Below are 21,528 nucleotides of genomic sequence, written 5' to 3' on the forward strand. Positions count from 1 at the left end.
CTCCCTTGTGCGCTGCTGCGCTCGCTCGTTCCCCTGTGCTCTCTCTCTCTCCCTCGCTCGGGCCACCTCTCGCCCGCCCCGCTCGGGCCCCCTCTCGCCTGCCCCGCTCGGGCCCCCTCTCGCCTGCCCCGCTCGGGCCCCCTCTCGCCCGCCCCACCACCGGCTTTCCTGGAGGCTACAGTCAGCAGAAGCCACAATCAAAAAGGAAATAGGACAGACTCTTTATCTACCCTGCGAAACAAGTGTCTCCAAACCAACTGAGAAACTGCCAAAAGTCAGTTTACTGGAATCACCAAACTTAATGGCTGCAACGTACCACCACCTACGCCTCATGGGCAAGCCAAGGACAGATCTGTATTTTTTTTACCTTTTATTTGGACTCTTAACTTCCCATTTCTGATCTGTGTGTGTGTGTTGCTTTTTTATTATTTTTTCTTGGGTTTTGGTAACTAGTAAACTTATTCTTTCTTTGACTCAAGAAAGTCTGGTTAAATTGGCTGCTTCTAAAAAAATAAATACATTTGGACTGGGAAAAGGTATCCACGGCCGAAGGGATCCTTTTTAAATTCTTCTCTACGTTGGGAGACCAAACGCAGACTGTGTGACCGCTTTGCGGAACTCCTCCGCTCTGTCCGCAAGCATTACCCAGACCTCCCTGTCGCTTGCCATTTCAACACACTACCCTGCTTTCATGCCCACATGCCAGTCCTTTGCCTGCTGCAATGTTCCAGTGAAGCTCAACGCAAACTGGAGGAACAACCCCTCATCTTCCGACTAGGCACTTTCCAGTCTCCTGGGCTCAGCATTGAGTTCAACAACCTCAGACCATGAACTCTCTCCTCCAACCTCACCCCCTATTTTTTTATCCTCTTTTTTCTACTTTCATTTTTATTTTTTATCCGTTTTTATTTTTATTCATTTATCTGTGGTTTTATCCCGCCTTCTACCCCATTTTCTATCCTCTTTTTCCCCACCACTGCTCCCTCCCTCCACCCCATCCCCTACAGGGCCATCTGTTACTTGTTCCCTGATGTTCTTTCACACAATACTACCCTTGTCCTGCTATTATCACATTCTGCTTTCTTACCTTTATGCCACTATCAGCACTTTTTTATAGCACTAACCGCTATCATTAACACTCCCTTTGTCCTTTAGTTCATGACATCTTTGTCAATCCTTCCTTTGTCCCCACCTATCGCTGGCCTTCTATCCAGCTCCACCTGCCCCACTCCCCTTTAACAGTATAAATTTCATCACATTTCCACTTCTCTTCAGCCCTGAATAAGGGTCATATGGACTCAACGTTAACTCTGTTTCTCTCTCCACAGATGCTGCTAGAACTGTTGAGTTTTTCCAGCATTTTGTTTTTGTTTCAGATTTCCAGCATCCACGGTATTTTACCTTTATCCTTTTTAAATTAACCTTGTTGTGACCAACCGAGGGGTTGAATAAAGAAGGGGAGCCAACTCATCTCTCCTCATCTGGGAGCTAAACAAAATTGAGATCCCGTTCGGGAAGTTAACATATTAGGCAACCTTGCCAGGAGAATGGTCATAACATGGACACCATGAAGTAGGCTTCCGAGTTTTGAGTATATTAACAACAAATCTTTATTAATAACTCATGACTATCTACATATATACAGTAGAGGGTACAGGTATGGAGCTGACTCCATTCTAGTTCTTTACACATCTCTGTTCATCTCTAGACTGACCCTGGCTCTGGGTCATGTGCCTTCTTACATCACTGTGTGGGCGGTACTATACTCAGTCCCACATTAACCAGACCCTATGTCTACAGTGACTTAAAGTGGGTACTTACTGTACATGCATAATAAAACCACTTTGTGGTATGAAGTAAGCCTGTGCATTAATTTTGTGTTTGATAGTATGTTTGGAGGTCATTTTTTAACGAAAGCCAAAGACTTTAGGCTGCTGTCCACGCATTTATAAGACAGTTGCAAATGGCAGGACAGCATAGGCTGACCATTGGACATCTAAGGCGTGTGTGATGTGATTTTCATGCGCGCTTCTAAACAGACACTCGACTCGCCTGCCCAAAACAGGTGGGAGGCTGCTTACAAATACAGATAAAGACACTACACTGATTATAGAACACCATTTGCAATTTTCAAGCACAAATGAAAGGAGCATACATCACAAACACTTCTGCCATTTGTACCAAGGGTTAGTGGCTGAACTAAGTGTTGTTAAAGGCATTGCTGGAGGCAATTTCAAAAATAACAAGATAAATTTTGGGGGGAAATGCAGAAATGTTCCTCCTGGCCCCAGGAAGTGCTGCAGCCATTTGCCAGCTACTGAATAGACCCTAGCTTAGTCTACTCATGAAGCCCTCAGATTTTCCACACACCACTACCAAAGTTGGTGTGACTCTCAATTGTTTTTGCATCTGGATTTTTCCAGGATAGCATAGGGAGCATTTACAGCACAACCTGTCTGCTGTGCACAGCACAGTGCACCAAGACTATCATTAATTGCATTATTCAGCAAGAGCAACATCATCTTCATTTTTGTCAATGAGAACACCACCATGAGATAATAATCAATGTTATACTTGTGCTGGTTTTCTAAAGAGTCCAAAGGATGACCAATATCATACGTGTTGCCATTCAGCATTAAAATTTTGCACTTTATTTGTCCTGCTTCCCTAAGGTTGTAAATGACTAATGTGGATCCTAGTTAGTCCATGATGTTCAGATCTCCTGCTAGAACTAAATCAAAGTATACAGAACTATAATTTATGCCATAGGATGTCTTTCATATTACAATGATTTCCCTGTCATACATAAATAAACTAAGACTTTAACTGTTCTTATTCCTGGTGAGATACACCATGTTATGCCAGGTCTCTGGCTCCATTAAACACCTCCAGGATTTCCATAAGATCATAAAATGGGTGGCACTGGCTCTGCAATTCAAGAATATGTAGACCAACAGTAGTTTTAAATGAATCCAGAGGAGCATTCCTGCACCTTTTTCCCTTGTGTGTGTGCCATAGACCATCCATCTAGGGGCACATCCTGAAAAGCTAGTAATGCAACTTGTGCCAGAGCACTTGGCAAACCAAAGGAAGCATTCCGAATACAGAAGGTGAATTCAAGAGAATTTTCCCAGCAGCAACCAGAAGGCGCTGAGGCCTCTTGAGTCTGCTGTCGTAAAAAGACATGTGATATTATTTATTTCACTTGCAGTTGCAATATACTTAATCTTAGTGCATTCAAATGCATAAAGAGAAAAATACACCTTGTGTTACTGATATTTATTTGGCAATTTTATTTTAGTCATTTTTTTCTTCTAAACTTATTAAAGCAACATGCTTACTAAGGACTGTACATCAAAATATGCCTAACTACAGATATCACAATTAATTTGAATTAGCATAATTGACTTTAAATTGTAAGAGATCATTAGGGATGAATAATATGATAATGTTATCACAGGAAAATGTTGAAATGGAATTAATTCTCATCACCACTGAGTTATCATTTAATTATTAGTATAATATAGCATGAGTAGTTTGACCAATTTATTGACATTTTATAGTTTTAAGACCTTACTGTTTCTGTTCACAAATATTAAAATAGCATACCCCTGAATCCTTCAATGAATCATCTTCTGTTGTTTTGAAAATGCACTCTTAAAAATTGGCACCTCAAATCAGTTCCAAATAACTGTACCTGCAATCTCCTGCCAAGAAAGCCACCAATTCGCCTGCCACCTGTCCATTCCACCATATTTAAATAGGCTCAAAGGTGTGTGGCTATCCCTCCATTCCATTCTCCTCTGGTTCTGCCTAAATCCAGCCCAAACAATTACCACCATTGTATTAGTAGCGATAAGAGCTGCTGCAAAGTATCGCTCAGGTGGATACCAACTTGGTGTGTGGTAAAGTGAGGTAACCTGACCTTTTAAAGAATGCAAGTGTGCTGATCATGTGACAGCACTGACATATCACTGTACAGCATAGGCAACTGGGAACTGTAAGTCTAATTCTGGAGGTTTCTGAGAGAGCACATATGATCTGGTGCTCTGCCCTATGTTTCAATAAACCATCACTGTTTATTCTTATGTCAGTGTCTCCCCGTAATTGATTGCAAGCAGCAACTGAAGAGAACATAGGAAAAGGTACAGTTGGAGTTCAGTTGACCAACAAATTCATTTACCCAAGGCATAAAAGTGGTGACAAGGATAAGAAGAAAAGAAAATACATTTCAAGGCGAGTGAGCAAAGCATTGGAAAAAGCATCTGGACTTATCTTGTAAAATAGGCGATAGCCAGCAATTGGAGCAGAAAGCAGTGCTGCAGTTTAAAATTTTTTAAAACCCTGCAGAATCGCAATCGCGGGGATCCCGCCAAAATCAAAAAGAACGCAAAACCCGGAAGAGAAAAGCTGACAGCGGCAGAGACAGAGTTTAAAAAAAATGGTGATTGTTCTTAAAGCGGAAATACATTTAAAAGGGTAAATACATTAAAAATGGCGATGGGCAGAAAATTATGAGAGACCCCAGAGAGACTCCGCGGTAAGCCAAACACCTAAATTCATGGAAAGCTTATTGGAAGTGCAGTCATTCATGGTGCCGCAGTTCAGGCGTGTCAATCCATTCGACCCCATTATAGATGACTAATCTCAGTATGTCGAACGCCTAGCGTTCTTTTTTACTGCTAACGACATCGAGGGGGAGGAGAAGAAGAGGGCAATTCTTTTGTCCTCATGCGGGAGCAAAACGTATGGGCTGATTCACAGCCTTACATCACCTAGTGCCCCCAGACTCGAAGACTTTTGACGAGTTAATAAAAATTGTACAGAGCCATCTGAGACCACAGCCCTCAGTTACTATGCAGCGCTTCATGTTCAATTCAAGGAACAGGCTTCTGGAGGAGACAATAGCTGACTATGTGGCCATTTCAAAGGCATTAACTGAGCATTGCGAATTCGGGATGTCCATTATTAATATGTTAAGAGACCGGCTGATATGCAGGACTGGAGATGATACTATCCAAAGGAGTTTGCTAGCCGTTCCCTATTCTAGACTTCAATAAAGCATTATAATTAGCTACCGCGGTGGAGAGTACTGTTAGAAATTCTGAAGTTATAAAAGATACATAAGATGGCACTGTCCATCTGGTCGAGCAGGACAATCCAGCAACAAAAGGTGCGAAAATTTCGAACTCCACGGAAAGGCGGGAAGCCGCTCTCTAGCTCCAGACCATTGAAAAACAATGGTACTGCAGTGAAAACTCACAAAATGAATGAGAGAAATAAATCCAGGCCTCCAGTGAGCGAACGATAACTCAAACAAGCCGAGTGCTTTTTCTGCCACCGCTATGGACATATAAGGCGGCACTGCAGAGAAAGGCTAAAACAACACTATAAAGGCAGAAGGAAAAATTGTGAAATATGCCTCATGGAAGAACCAGAAGAAATAGAATCAGATATCCATTTGTTATATAACCTTAAAGTGGATAGAACTGAGCCAATCCAGGTAGTCGTTACAGTTAATGGACAACCCATTAAGATGGAAGTTGATGTGGGAGCATCGATGTCAATCATTGCAGAGCATACATTTAGATATCTGAGTAAAGGAACCCATCCTTTGAAGTTAGAAGTTTCGGACACAAAGCTGAGGACATACACGGGCGAAGGAATAAGTCTGAAAGGGTTATGTGAAGTCTCAGCGACATATGGAGATCAATCTGAAAGGTTGCCCTTGTTAGTGGCAGCTGGAGAGGGCCCCAGCTTAATAGGCTACAACTGGCTCGAAAAGATTAAATTGAAATGGGCCGAAATTTTTCAAATTACAATGAAAGGCCTACAGGAAGTGTTGCAAAAGTATGCTTCCGTTTTGAACGATGAGTTAGGAAGGATTTGAGGGCTACAGGCCAGGATCCATGTAGACCCAAATGCAACCCCCAGATTTATAAGAGCCAGACCAGTCCCTCATGCTATATGGGACAAAGTTGAAACCTAACTGGACAGACTGGAAAAATTGGGCATCCTGCAACCAGTGCAATTTTCTGAATGGGCAGCACCCGTCGTACCTGTACTGAAGCCGGACCAAAGCGTGCGTTTATGTGATGACTATAAGCTAACGTCAGTAAAGTGGCCAGACTTCATAGACACCCAATACCCAAGATTGAGGAATTATATTTGAAATTAGCAGGGGGCACCACATATTCAAAATTAGATATGAGCCATGCCTATCAGCAGGTAGTGTTGGAAAAGGACTCTAGGGAACTCGTCACCATTAATATGCACCCGAGGATTGTATCAATACACACGTCTACCCTTTGGGGTTCCCGCAACGTGTGCTATTTTCCAAAGAATGATGGAAAACTTACTACAAGGATTGCCCCATGTTATCGTTTACGTGGATGACGTATTGGTCATGGGACTGACCGACGATGAACACTTAGCAAATCCAGAAGAGGTGCTCAAGCGCTTCACACAAGTGGGGGTACATCTAAAACAAGAGAAGTGTCTGTTCCAAGCTAAGGAGGTAGTTTACTTGGGCCACAAGGTTGATGCGCAGGGCCTGCATCCTGTGGAAGAAAAAGTCTAGGCCATTTGCGAAGCTCCTGCCCTGAGAAATACCACAGAGCTTAAAGCTTTCTTAGGCATGGTAAACTACTACAGCCAATTCCTCCCAAACCTCTCGACTGTGTTGGCCCCATTAAGCCTGCTTAAGAAGAACCAGAAATGGAGTTGGCAAGCCCCGCACCAGGATGCCTTCCTGAAAGTGAAGCGATTGTTAAGATAGTTGGCCTTGTTGGCCCACTTTGACCCCAAGAACGAATTAATTTTAACATGTGATGCGCCCCGTTATGGAATAGGGACTATCCTTTCACATTGAATGGTGGACGGCTCCGAACGACCCATTGGTTACACATCTCGCACACGCAGTGTCGCAGAGTGACGATATTCTCAGATTGAAAAGGAAGGCTATCTATTGTGTTCGGTGTCCGGAAGTCTCATCAATATCTCCACGGTCTCCATTTCCATATTATAATGACCACAAGCCCGTACAGGGGTTATTTGGGGAAGATAAAGCGATACCACCTATTGCATTGGCTCACATCCCGAGATGGGCATTAATATCAGCCACCTATGAATACACTTTTGTTCATCGTTCAGGAACTCAAATCGCACACGCTGCCTTCCCCTGCCAGCTAATAACGAGGAGGCTCTGATTCCCCAGGAACTGGCCTTCGTGGTAAATTTTCTGGATTCCTCCCCTATTCAGACCAGACAAATCTGCGAGTGGACAAGTCGGAACCCACTATTGTCTAACACCCAGGAGCAGGTCTTGAATAGTTGGTCAGGTGGAAATCCAAGGAGATGAAATCCTATTCTGATTGCAAATATGAACTCCCCTGCCAGGACAGCATATTACTCTGGGGAGCCTAGGTTATTGTGCCCTGAGGAGGCCAAGGCCATTAATAGCTGAGCTACATAGTGCTCACCCAGGCATTAGCAGAATGAAGATGCTCACACACAGCTATTTGTGGTGTCCATCCAGAGGTCCATCCAGTGTCCATCCAGGCATGGACTTGGATGTAAAAACCCTGGTCAAAAGCTTCCTCAATGCCAGCAGACAAAAGCTCCCCGCTTAGCTCCATTGCACTGATGGGAATGGCCGGAGTGGCCATGGGATGCATCTCCATGTCGGTTACTTGGGACCCTTCTTGGACACACAGTTCCTTTTTACTGATAGACGTCCATCCATTTAGAGTGGGAGTCAATGAAGTCCAGTTGCCCATGTCTGCTGTCACCATAGACCGTTTGCGGCAGAGTTTTGCAGTGCACGGGTTGCCGGAGGTCCTTGTGTCCGACAACGGAGCTGCTTTTACCAGCGGGGAGTTCCACAGGTTCATGACCCTTAACGGCATTACCCATATCAAAACCTCACCCTACCACCCAGCATCGAACGGCATGGCTGAGCGGGCAGTCCAAACCTTTAAGTCCGGGATGAAAAAGATGGAAGAGGATTCCAATCGGCATGAGATTGTCCTGGTTCTTGTTTGCATATTGGACCATGCCACACATGATGACCAGCATTGCCTCTGCAAAACTACTAATGAAGGGACGTCTCCGCACCCACCTGACCATTATCCGACCAAATTTAGAGGGGAGGGTGGAGAAAAGCCAAGAGGCGCAGACGACCAAGCATGATGGTCATGGTCGCGAAAGAACTTTCACGGTGGGGGATGCGGTCCTCGCGAAGAACTTTGGAGATGGGCCCAATTGGCCGTTAGGCGAGGTGAGTGCAGTAACTCGACCCCTCTCCTATAATGTATCAGTAAATGGCCGAATAATTCGATGACAAAGGAATCATCTCCGCAAAAGAACTCCAGTCCCACAAAAAGAAATGCAGTCTTCATCTACGCTTGAGTTTGTGCTGCATGTAGAGGACAGGTCACATGATTTGGAAGTACCGGTGAGACCCAAGGGGGTCTGGGAGACAAACCTGCCAATTTCCACTGAGGAACCTAGTGGACAACTGTCCCCTGAAAAGGAGGTCTTGGAAAAACCAGCCGAGGTTGTTGAACCGAGACACTCAATACGTCCGAGAAAGCCTCCTGAGAGACTTGACCTGTACATAGTTATCGTATAAATAGTTAATATGTTTTAAGCTTGTTAGCTATAGTTTTAAGTAAAGGGGGAGGGATGTGGTAAAGGGAGCTACCCTGTCCCTTTAAGAGAATGCAAGTGTACTGATCATTTGACAGCACTGACGAATCACTGTACAGCGTGGGCAACTGGGAACTGTAAGTCTAGTTCTGGAGATTTCCAAGGGAGAACATATGATCTGGTGCTCTGCCCTATGTCTCAATAAACTATCTTAAATCAGCGTTTATCGATTGCAAGCAGCAACTGAAGAGAAGGAAGGTGTGCAGTTAGAGTTCAGTTGGCCAATGAACTCATTTACCCAAGGCATAAGAAGGTGATAATTTTGAGTACTGTCACTAAAGATTGACGTTTCTTGGCTGCACGGCGTTCATTTCATATTTTGTGGGCTAAACTCAGAACAGCTGCTTTCCACGTTAAACACGAGCTTCTCAGTGAGAGAATCTTTATTTTGATATTCTGAAGAGGAAGAGAATGAACATATGGAATGGCATCACACCTATGTCTCCCCTGCACGTAGACACTTGTACACCAGGGGCTACAAACCAAGAAGGACTTATTGAAGCATTCCCACAGCACGAGGAATGTGCAGAAGGAGGGCAGAAAGGACAACTGTCAGAAAAAGGTCTGTACAAATGAAAGACCAGATCTTTTGATGAAGAAAGATTGAAGCAAAAAAACTAAGTTACTTTAAACCTGCCTGCTTTCCCCTCACATGTTTACAGAGCCCCTCATTATTCAAGACTTATGCCAAGTCCTCCTCAAGATAAAAGTCTACATTTCCCCTGCCATCCAGTACATCCTAAAAGTTGAAAGCCGACAAGAAATGAACTCCCAACTCCATTTGATCAAGCTGTGTTTACTTTAAGCCATAGCATTCACCAAGAAATGTCACAGAAATTCATTCACCTTTTCTACAACTATTTTGTAATCTAGTTCTACCAGCTACCTTTTACTCTTGATTCCTAATCCAGCAATCGTATGATCCCTGCATGGCATGAGCTTGAGCAGTGGGTAGCTAGGATGGTTCCCTTGGAAACTGGAGGTAGCTCTTTTCTTAGGGCAGCCTGGTACTTGCAGTAGCAAGGGGTACTGGGTCTTAAGTCTGAAACTCCTGTCAAGGTACAAGAAGGAACCTTAAAGAAACTGACACTCTATGTAGAGAAAGTGACGTCGGCGCCCGTCGCTTACAGCTCACCAATGCTCAACACAGGCTTGTAGGTACTGGTTAATGTCATCAGAGTCTTAATAGACCCCATAAGGTCTTGAAAGCCCTGTGAAAGCATTCTGTTCAAAATATCTTTTGTAGGTACCACCCAATGTCCTTAGAACCTGCATCTTGAAGCTGCAGCTTGTGAAAATGTGTTTAAGTGTAGGTTAGCAGAACAATTATAATGCAGGCCTGATTTCATCAGTATCAAAGTAATTGAGATGATCTTCAAGATGTATCTCATTACTTTTACTTCACACTGGCTGGAGTTTATCCCCGCTATAGTTTTTAAAATTTGCTGTACTTGAGGTTGCCGAAGTATGAGCAGGCTGTCCTAATTGTTCACTACCAATTCTAATTCCTGCTTAAACTCTGCTACTACTGCACAGGTACCTACAGCATTAGATATAAACAACAAAAATAAATGAAATGCACAGCCAATTGATCATGGGAGTGAATGATAGTTTGATCTGTATCATGCCGAGTGCAGGCATAAAGATATTAGAATTTTTTAAAAATGCGGACATAAAAGCTATTTAGCATATCATGTGACTTGGTAGTATTCAGCTCCAGACAGTCCTGAAACTCAAGCAAACACCTAATTAAAATATAGATAATCACAGTCACTTGTGAAATTCATACATCCCTTTGTTAAGGATGCATCGTCAACAGAAAATACTAACATACAGGCCCACTCATCTTTCTGCTTCACCATGGACAATAGAGACATTGAAACTCAATGGTTGTTAGATGAATATAAAATGGATCTCATTATCCTTTCATTGTATTGTGATGGCTTCTCATCCCAAACATAAAGCCCTTGGCTGTCTGAAACTCTCAGGGTGTGAAAAGTCACAACACAGGATGTTTACCACTTTAACACCAGCTTATTTAGACAAGGACTTTGGGATTGGGTCACATTGATAATGCAGCCATGTTTGTTTCTTGCCTTTAAAATATAAAAGCATAAGCTGTTCTTAAACAGATACCATCAGAAGCACCATCTACGCCATTGAACCAGCTGCTAGACAACTACGCAGCCAAGGAAATAAACTTTACAGCCTTCCGGACTGAATATTGAGTTCAACAATTTTAGATCATGAACTCTCTCCTCCATCCCCACCCCCTTTCCGACCCCCCTCTTTTTTCCCCAATAATTTATATAGATTTTTCTTTTCCCATCTATTTCCATTATTTTAAAATGTATTTCCTTTCCATTGTTCTATCTCTACCTTTTAGCCTTTTTTGATTCCTTCACCCCACCCCACCCCCACTAGGGCTATCTGTACCTGCTTGTCCTGCTTTCTACCCTTAATTATCACATTCCTCAGATAATATCACCACCTTCAACACCTCTTTGTCCTTTTGTCTGTGACATCTTTTGGTTATCTCCACCTATCACTGGCCCTCTATCCAGCTCTACCTGTCCCACCCACCCTTAAACAGATTATATTTCACCTCTCTTCTATTTTTACTTAGTTCTGTTGAAGGGTCATTCGGACTCGAAACATTAACTGTGTTCCTCTCCGCAGATGCTGCCAGACCTGCTGAGTTTTTCCAGGTATTTTTGTTTTTAATATGCAGCTATACCTTGAAAATGAGAGAAGGAATTCGCCCCACACACCTCCTCCAAAACCTGTTCCAACTTCAAACACACCTGAGAGCTGACCTCCTGGTAATTCAACAAGAAGAAGCGTCGTAGCTTACTGAGAATCCTCTGTTTTTATAAGACCTCCATTCCAGCTATAGTATCAATTCATCCAAGAAACTACATGCCTGCTATGAAAGAGACTGAAATTATTCTAGATTGTAACTGTATTGTTTTTTGTTCCTTCACCTGTAACTGATCTTTGTATATGTGATAATACGTGAGAGGCATCGCGTTTAAGCCTCCAGGGCAATTGTGTGGTAATAACTAATCATCTTTATTTTTAAATTCACAAAAGCTTGCTGCTGGAACCATTTAAATTGGGACAAACTGCTCCGAGGATAAGAAAACACACTAACCTCGCACATTAAAGCACTTTAATCATGGACAACAATAAGACACACAAATTCTGTCTGTTACACCTGATCATCGGCATTGGCAAGTTCTGATGAATATTATTGTTGCCTATTGATCAATTTGCTGGGAGTTTTCTATTTCATTTATGATTTCCAGCATAACAGTTTATTTTTATTTCAGAAGCAGTAAGCAGTTGTGTGAAAAGTACAACAATGATTTTAAATTTTGTTGCCAGCACCCTACAGCATACAGATTTTTTAAAAAATGATATAGAGGTAGGGTTATCAGTCATTCAGGTTTTATTTGACACCGCATAAATAGCTCCTCATGGCAAACATGGGCAGTTGCTTGGCATTTTAGTGTATAAAGTTATATCTGGATTCAATTCAAGTTCAAATCACAGCATTATTTCAATTTACATTGTGGACAAATGTTGTTTTAACACAGTCCACAATTAACGTAATTATAACATTTTAATTATCTAAGTTAAACAACTTTCATGCTTGGTGTATGAGATGAGTGTGCATTTGTGTTGCTAAAATTGATAATAGAATAGGATAATGGTAATATACCTGACATTTTATTTTGATCTGTGAAATGTAAGAGCTTATAGTAGAAAATAGTTCAGTGTTCTATCTACCATCTGATGTAAGTTCCTTGTATTATTAGATAGTTTCTTGTTTCCTTCTCATGCTCCTGAACACCACAGATTTTTATGTACATTATTGTTTGTGATTTAGAATAGGGACCAGGTGCAGAATTAACCAAAATGCAGATCTCTGGAGAACTGAATGGCATTGTGCATTAGAACACTGTTTGGAACTTGTGTCCTTTCACCTCTGGGAGCTGAATTTGAATCCAGTCCAAACAACAGATGAGATGAAGGCTTCCTTTCTAATGGCTGTTAAGGTTTATAAGTTAAATTGATGTTATCAGTCTCCATCTGGTCACCAGAAACCTAAACCCATAGTTTACAGCTGCTGTGCGCTTGGCACTAACATTCTCACTTCAACCTGCAATAGGGTAGTGTTGAGAAGGTAAGAATGAAATAAGTCCTTTGTACTACAAAAGCACCTTGTGCAGTAACCCTTGAGAGAACACTGACCTAGTTAATACCTTTGATGCATACATTTAGTGGATTCTCTACCCCCTCCTAGTTCCTAAATAATACCAATTTTGTTGTATTATATGACATAGATTATGTTAGACAGCTATGGTGTTCCAATTCCATGCATTAAGTTGTGCAGTTTTTATTGTAAATAAAAAAAAATAATGAGCAATTCCAACAATCTGCTGAAATTAATTCAGATATTTAGTTGGTTTTGCAGAATAATTTCTGACTAATGTGCAATTTACAAAATCCAGTAGCTAACAGTGAAACATTGTGCAATTAGGCTAACTAGTATAGTTGTAAACCAGGAAGCACATGAGCAATGCTTTATTGTAATACCTTTATACATTTGTAAATCCTACTAATTCCAAGTGCATGTTTTTCAATCTGCTATAGTATGATGCAACTCAAGATGAATAGAAAGTGCTAAGAAGTTTCAATATCACAGCACACCTCATAATCTTCCAACGTCCCCGTGCTTACAAAATGGTGATATCTGATTTTATTAAGTTTAATCACAATATAATAAGTTGAAATACAAGCAAATTTGTTCTGACTCTTAATCTTTCCCACACTGTTCTTTCTTTGTGGAAAAACTCAGAGGCCAAGGGGGTTTCATGTGTGGCTGGTTACCATGCCAACTGCAACTGGATATTGAGTTGGAGTTAGCAAATCTGCTCACTGCAGAGAGAGGGATAAGAGTAAAGCTTGATTTTAGTGGATAGTGTTGCTGAGTCTTTTGAGTCCTTGAAGCAGTTGCATGACTTCCATGTTTCTTTTTCAGCTTGCTAGATGTGCATCTAAGCCACATTCAAATCCATTGTACATCAATGTCCTTCTTCCGGTTGTCCAATCTGTCATAAAATATATATGCATCTGCCTGCTGATTACTCTAAGAGTTAGATTCTGTAGTAGTGATAAACTATTTGCAGAATTTGGAGGAATCGAGAAAGCCCTGCATTATATCAACAAAATATGAAAAATGTTTCATCTGTGGAGTAAACAACATTTATCACCATATACTAAAAAAACTCCCTCTAAGGACAAAAAGCATAAAATGCAACACACTGGTGTAAATGAGGCAATGAACATTATAAGTATAGAGCACCTTACAAAACTATCTAAATGTCACCACCGTGACATTGATGTTATATCTCAAATTAAAATCTATTACCACCATGTAATGTATTATTTCAGATGTGGAACTTTGTACATTATTATAACATTATCAACCAATTAAGCTATTTTAATTATTTTCCTCCATCCCTTTCTTTTGGATATACTTGAGACAGTGGTCAGCCAGACAACTTTTCCCAGGTTTCCATTAGTTGGTGTCTGTGACAAGCCACTAGAAGATGCATGAGAGTGGCCAGAGTCGCTCACCCTTTTTCCCCCCCCAATAGTATTTTGCTTCAACATCTCCCAATAATTACACAGCTGAGCCTGAAACGCCACATCTCCTCTAAAGGTGCTGACTTCTTCTGCAATACAGCTCCATGGCCATCAATTATTCTTAAGGATCTCAACCAAATGTCAGCTTTGATCTCCGAGCCTGGATATTAAGTATCAGTATGCAATTCAAATATGGGAAGCATTAAAACCCAGCACGATGCTGTCATCAACCAATATCCATGTGTATGTTTTCCAGCAGGACACACTGGATACCGATCAGGAACACTGGCTGATTCTCCCTCAGGGGCACTGAACCCAATTATAGTGCAGTTTCTGATCCAGCTGAGATCAATAAACTCAGTGCAAATCAGAATTGAACCAAGGTCATTCTGGTGTGTGGGACAACGTTATAAAAAAATCAAATGTTCAATTTTTGTTATGAAGAATACACAAATAAAACTTTTTAGGTTTAATTTTTCTATAATTAGACTTCTGCTCTCACACTAAACACTAACTTTTCCAACTTGAATCTGTAAATCAATCTTCACATGAACGCACAATCTTTGAAATTTAACTTACCTCACTTGAGAACTTCTGATTCTGTTTCTGAGACAGTTTTGTTTGTAAAGAGAGTTATTTCTCTGTTGTTTTAATTATCACACAGGACATTTTGCCTACAAACATCTACAAAGACTTGTGTTCTGTCTATGATGTTTTACAGCAATAGAAACTAGATTAGAAACTGCAATTCCACCTCAACTTCCCCGGTATTAAAATATTTATTTATCTATAAAATTAAAGTACCTCATTTGATAATGATAGATGCTGAAGTTCGTAGCAACACAAATCCTTGAAGACCAACTGAAGACATAGTCAAGAAAATTATAATGCATAAAGCACTTGTACAATGTGACTACTAAAGATTGATCCCTTCAGAAGTGATTAAATAAGTCCCTGCTCAATGAAGACAGTACAGTAAGAACTAAGTGAAAGCCTAATGGGGCAGAAAACTGCAGGAACTGGCAAAAAAATATGTTCCTTGATAAATGCTTGTGTCATGTATAACCAGTCTAGTTATGAAGACAGATTTGCAGACTGGTGACACTGCATTTCAATATAAACAAAATATTAATTGTGTAAAAGAGTGGGAAAGTCACAAAGAGCATCGATTTCCACCGCCATGCACATTTCAGACTTTTAAAACATACACAATCTTATGAATAAATTCTTCATGAAATTAGTTATTTCCCTTAACTAAAACTGATAATTTTCTTTTTAAAATAAAGTTATGAATAGAGACGTAATCCATTCCCAATTTCAAGGGCTAAGAATATCTAAAATTATAGATTTTTGGAAGTGAACAACAAAGATGTATTTTAATCACAATGTTCCAATTATGTCTTAAATCGCAAGGACGTGGCTTGAATGTTTTCTGAATCCACAGCTTTTTCATTCTTTCACTGACTTTCAGCCGTTACATTTTAATAAATATGCGCATAAGATTTCAGTATAATATTTACTGAGATACAAGTTAAAAACAGGGCTAAAATTACACTGACTAAAGATTGTGACAAGCAATGTGGTCATCACTATAGATCAATATTGCCATACACTTAGCAATTGATGAGAAACATTTTGTATTTAGGTATGCTTATTTTTAGACCATTAAAAACATTGTGAATAACAGTATGCATTATTTTTAGAAAATTGTATTAAAATGTTATTATACTAATGAATTGTATTACTCTTTCAAAGAATCAACGCAGGTACAATGAGCTGAATGACCTCCTTTGCTGCTGTAAGGTTCTTTGATACTATATCTTATAATATGTCTTTTAATAATAGCAACTATCAATGTTGATCAGCCAAAAAGAATTCCTCATTACTCAGCTCATGATTCAACTTCATTATTAAGAAACTTGTTTGATTAAAACATTAAATTAGTTAAACTCATTAGGTAAAATTCAATGATCCCCTCCCCCTATCCTTGTCAGCAGGCTCATGTTGTTTGTTAATTTATGTGTATTCTGTTTCTTCTTTGCTTTGCAGTTTGGTTGTATTATTCTGGAGCACAATACACCTTTTCTCTGGCTATAGTTTGATTTACAATGAGCTCCTGGGTCCTGAACAAAAAAAATGGCCTTCAGTACTGTAGACACTTCCTAGCAGACAATGGCGTGTTCCATGGTAAGTTGTCTTGCCTTACCTTTTAAACAAGATGTAGATGTAATTCTTTAGATTACAAGTGATAAGTCAATGCTTAAAAGTTGAAGAACACGCTCATGATAAAAGGGAAAAAAGACTATGGATACTACGAATAGTAGGTTATTTAGCATTTGCAAAGAGAGAAAGCAGCTCTACGCTATTCAGACCTGTCCTTTTATAAGCAGTACAAATGTAATACTTTGTAAATGAACAGATGATGTATGTACACAATATAGGTTGAATGCAAGATTTCTTGGGCCCCAGGCCAGTGTATAGAACTCTGATGATGTAATTCTTAAGTTAATAATGAAGTATGCAGTATGGATGGTTTATTTTTAGTGTTCACATAAAATGGTAGCCCAACTTTCCTATTTAAAATATGTCAGAGTAAGGTTTCCCCTCTTTATCTTCGAATTATTTTGAATATTAAAAACGGAGAATTAAAATTACTTCAAGATAATATTTTCAGTGATTCTCAATAATCTTCACCCAGCTTCACTGTACAAAGCGGGCAGGTGCTAAAAATAGCGCTGCTGGACGCTGTGCTGGCTCCTGGGCCATTCACCCAGAGGCGGAATATGGGGAAGGGTGGTGGGGGTGGGCGAGGGCAACACGGCTACCTGGCTGCAAGCGGTGGTAGCCAGTTGAACTAAAGGTCTGTTGAGGCCTGCTGTTAGAGATGGACTGGGATTATCTAATTGGTCTCCAGCTTCCTGTAGGCAGTGGAGGACAGTACAGCTGCCTGGAGGTAGACTCTTTGTAGCACACTGGGGGCCAGCACTCCAGCCAGGCTTACAGCCGCCCCCATTCCCCCCTCCGCCCGCCTGGTTGTGGCTGCAGCAGCAGGCTGCCCTGTGGAGGGATTACTCCCTCACAGTGTGGCGCAACTGCAAAAGCCTTTTTATTTTAAGTTTGAAAAAGTTAGAGAGAGGGCGCCTCCATTTGAAGGTGCCCTCTCCTTCACATATCTGCTGTGGCATTCTGCTGCTTTCAGGCTGGAGGGCCTCCTATTGCTCCTCCAGCTATGAGCTTGCCCACATCCTTAATTGGGCGGTAATCCCACCCTCTGACCATTAATTCATCATCATCATCATCAAAGGTTTATTGATTTATTTAAAATCAACTTCCGTTACAGCCAAGGGTTTTACAATCAATCCAAGTAAAATATAAAAATACAAAATATGATAGAGTAACATAGTGTATTGATCATTAAGTCTTTATGTTATCTGGGTTCAAAGTTTATCAGTCATTATAATTTATTCATTTTGTGTATGAAATATGGCATTGGAATATTCTTAAATCTTGGTGTTTTACATCTTACCTCAGTTAGTTCTGTAGCTGGTAACTGCTATGAAATCTGTCTACGGGTAAGAAGAAGAGAAGTTTGGAGTTCAGCAGCAATCTCCCAAAAGAACAGTAGAATTGATCATGTCTGTTCTTGGTAGCCTCCGGTCTGCAATTCAGTAAAGCATCTGAGTAACAATGGTAATCAGGGCAAGCCCCTTTCTGAACAGTTTTAATGGCTTTACATTGTTGCTTTGTGACTCAGCTTGACCACACAGGTGCCCCATATTCCAACACAGGACGAACAAAAAGCGTGAAAATGGTCACAAGGGATGGTACTATCACTCTAGAAGGAATAGTACTCAGCTTCTGAAGCATGTACAGATGGCTGTTAGCTCGATTAACAATAGAACCTATGTGTACATACTATTTTAGATCTGCCAGGATAAATAAACCCAGCGGATTGACAAAGTTGGACTGTGACCTCATTCACTGTGATTGGGAGAGGCCGGTTTGTTTTGAGCGAAGGAGATGTTAACAATCTCTCATGTGTGGAGCTTAAGATGCATTCCATTCTCTACAGACCAATTGGCCTGTGAACAGCTGGCATGCGAAATTCAGTGCGAGTGCCTTGCTTTTCAATAACTATCGGGTCAACAATTTGAAGCAGCGAATGCCAATGTCAACTTCTCTGCAGCAGGCATCGTTGATCACAGCAAGTAACACAGCAGGCCCATCTAAGTTCAGGCACATCATCATTGAACCTGACACATTGTTCATGATTTGAAATTAAGTTGCTTCTCAAGAAACAAGGGATGAATTGGCTCTCAGATAAAAGCAAAAAACTGCGGATGCTGGAAATCCAAAACAAAAACAAAAGTACCTGGAAAACTGAAAAAATATTTCACCTCTTTTCTATTTTTCCTTAGTTCTGTTGAAGAGTCATACGGACTCGAAACGTTAACTGTGTTCCTCCCTGCAGATGCTGTCGTACCTGCTGAGTTTTTCCAGGTATTTTTGTTTTTGTTATGAATTGGCTCTCATTCGTAGGGATTTTGAGATGGTGATCATGTGATTGAATGCTTTGCAGAAGTCCATAAGCATCATCAATGATATTGATCCTGATGTATCAGCTGATGGATTGTGTGCAGGATATTGATCAGGCAATGTAAAGTTGATGTGCCATTAATGTTTCCAAACTGTGTGTGATCAAGGCCGTGCTGCATTGCCTCTATTGTTTATTGTGCTTTTAAGTAATCTGCGATTTTGGAGAAATGGTTGGTTAGAGCGACTGGTTGCAGGTTGTCAATGCTGGGGGTGACGATTTCAGGATAGGAATGATATGCGCCCTTTTCCACTCTGCTGGGACTATCTGTTGTGTGGTGCATTGATTATGCTGTCAAAAGTTCAGCAATTTTGTAAGGGAACTGATGGATGAGTCTGGTAGAGATGTTAGGAGAGCTTGCTTTTCAGGATTTGATTCTCCTAAATTCTCGATAGACTGAACCTGGCAGATCGGAAGAGATGGCATATGGCCTGGGAGTAAGGAGGGGTTCAACGGTTATGAATCGTCTCCAAGGGATGCAAAATGGGAACATATTGCATCTGTGATGGCTTTGTGATCAGTTTGGTCATTGTTCGCAACTGCGACATTACAATGTGAGGTATGCTGCTGGTAACCATTAAGCAAATCTCGAGATACCATGCTGCTGGGTTAGAATGTTTTAAATGGCCTGCTTTGGAAATATATTACAAGGTTTTTAATTTTACCTCTTCTAACAATAACATCCTTTGATTCCACCAATTTTATTAGTCAGCTGAAAAAAATAAACACATTGCTTGGCATCTTCTAGCTGGGAGCAAGATTTCACCCATTCTTTTGAATACTTTGTTTAAAAATGCAAATTGTCCCCTTGACATCCATGTTTCTAAACTTCCCCATGGCCTGAGTTTTTCAGTCGGCGTGCAGAGGCAGGCCCAATGCGCGATGATGTCAGGCGTGCGTCCCGACATCATTGCGCTGTCTCGCGATGTTTCATTCGGCTGCGTCCCCGCCGATAGCTGATTGGCCTATTAAGGCCATTAACAAATTAATCAGCGTAATTGTTTACGCTGCCCGTCCAACTTTATGGTTGGCAGGCAGGCGAAAAGGTCAAGCGGCCATCACGTTTTTTTAGGAAACCTCATCCACGAGCAGGATGAGGTTTCCTAAAGCTTTTATGAATCAAATAAAACTTTGTTCTGAAATATAAAAACATGTCCCATCTTATGTGACACAGTCACATGATGGGACATATTTAATTAAATTTTTAATCCATTTATTTTTTTAACAACCACTTCAATCCCCCTGAGGCAGCTCCATGCCTCAGAGATTGAAGCCCTCTTTCGTGTGCATGCGCCGACTCTCCCTCCTCCCCCCGCCCGCACAGGTAGCATTGCGCACTACTGCTCGTGTCTTACACTGGGCGGGCCTTAATTGGTGGGGGGAGGAGGGAGAGTGTCACAGGAGCCAAGGTAAATCATGGCAAGAGCGCGGCCATGTTCTTTGGGAAATAAATGGGTCTTTTTCTGGATGGCAGGCGGTGACTAGTGGTGTACTGCGGGGATCAGTGCTTTGGCCCCAGCTATTCACAATATATATAAATGACTTGGACAAGGAAACCAAACGCAATATTTCCAAGTTTGCAGATGACACAAAACTGGGCGGGGCTGTGAGTTGTGAGGAGGATGCAAGGAGACTTCAGGGTGATTTAGACAAGTTGTGTGTGTGGACAAACACATGGCAGATGCAGTATAACGTGGATAAATGTGAAGTTATACGCTTCGGTGAGAAAAACAGAAAGGCAGAGTGTTACTTAAATGGTGATAGATTGGGAAATGTAGATATAAAAAGGGATCTGGGTGTCCTTGTACACCAGTCAATGAAAGTAAACAGGCAGGTGCAGCAAGCAATTAGGAAGGCAAATGGTATGTTGGCCTTCATTGCAAGAGGATTTGAGTTCAGAAGTAGGGATGTCTTACTGCAGTTATACAAGGCCTTGGTGAGACCAAACCTGGGCTAGAATTTTCCTGTTGGCGTGTGGGGGTGGGCGAGTGTCCCGACATCACCATGCACCATTGCAAATATTTAGGTGGGCGGGCACACGATGTTCTCGGATGTGCGCCCGCCATTAATTAATCATGTAGTTAAGGCCCTTGAGGCAGCAATTGACTGCAATTTTTAGGGGCCCATGTGATATTCAGGTTGTCGCATGGGCACAATGGGCAGGCGGGTAGGAGACGTTTGTATAAACCTCATCCATGGGCGGGATAAGAGGGGTGAGTCGGGTCGCGAATGTTATCTGTTAGATATTTAATTGTGGAAGTTACTGATACTTGCCTGTGTGAGCAGGAATGCTTCAAAACTCTTCACAGCTGCTTGGACAGGAGTAACAGCCTTCAGGTCAGGACTCTACTGTGAAGATCATTTTTGGGGCCTGCAGGTTTCAGGAAGCCTTCCCTTAGCCTGGGAATGGGAGCTGATCTCACCACTGGAGGCACCTCCTTTGAGGAGGAAGGGGGAGGAGGCCAGGAGTCCACAATCAGCCTCCAGGGGAACCACCTTTGGGAGGACAGGCCCAGGTACAAGGGGCACAGGGCCAACAGGAAGTCCAAGGCGGAAGGGGGCCGCAGAAG

The 21,528-nt window shown here is 41.5% G+C and overlaps 1 protein-coding gene across 1 annotated transcript in view; it reads left to right on the forward strand.

Moving 5' to 3' along the window:
- Positions 1-9,120: 9,120 nt before the first annotated feature.
- Positions 9,121-21,528, forward strand: part of plch1 (phospholipase C, eta 1) — a 131,943-nt gene continuing 119,535 nt past the window's right edge. Inside the window, exon 1 of the mRNA XM_078564431.1 lies at positions 9,121-9,271. Within this exon, the coding sequence (XP_078420557.1) occupies positions 9,121-9,271 (151 nt within the window). The remainder of the gene's footprint in view (positions 9,272-21,528) is intronic.

Source organism: Cetorhinus maximus, chromosome 19, assembly GCF_964194155.1.
Source record: "Cetorhinus maximus chromosome 19, sCetMax3.hap1.1, whole genome shotgun sequence".
Taxonomy (NCBI): domain Eukaryota; kingdom Metazoa; phylum Chordata; class Chondrichthyes; order Lamniformes; family Cetorhinidae; genus Cetorhinus; species Cetorhinus maximus.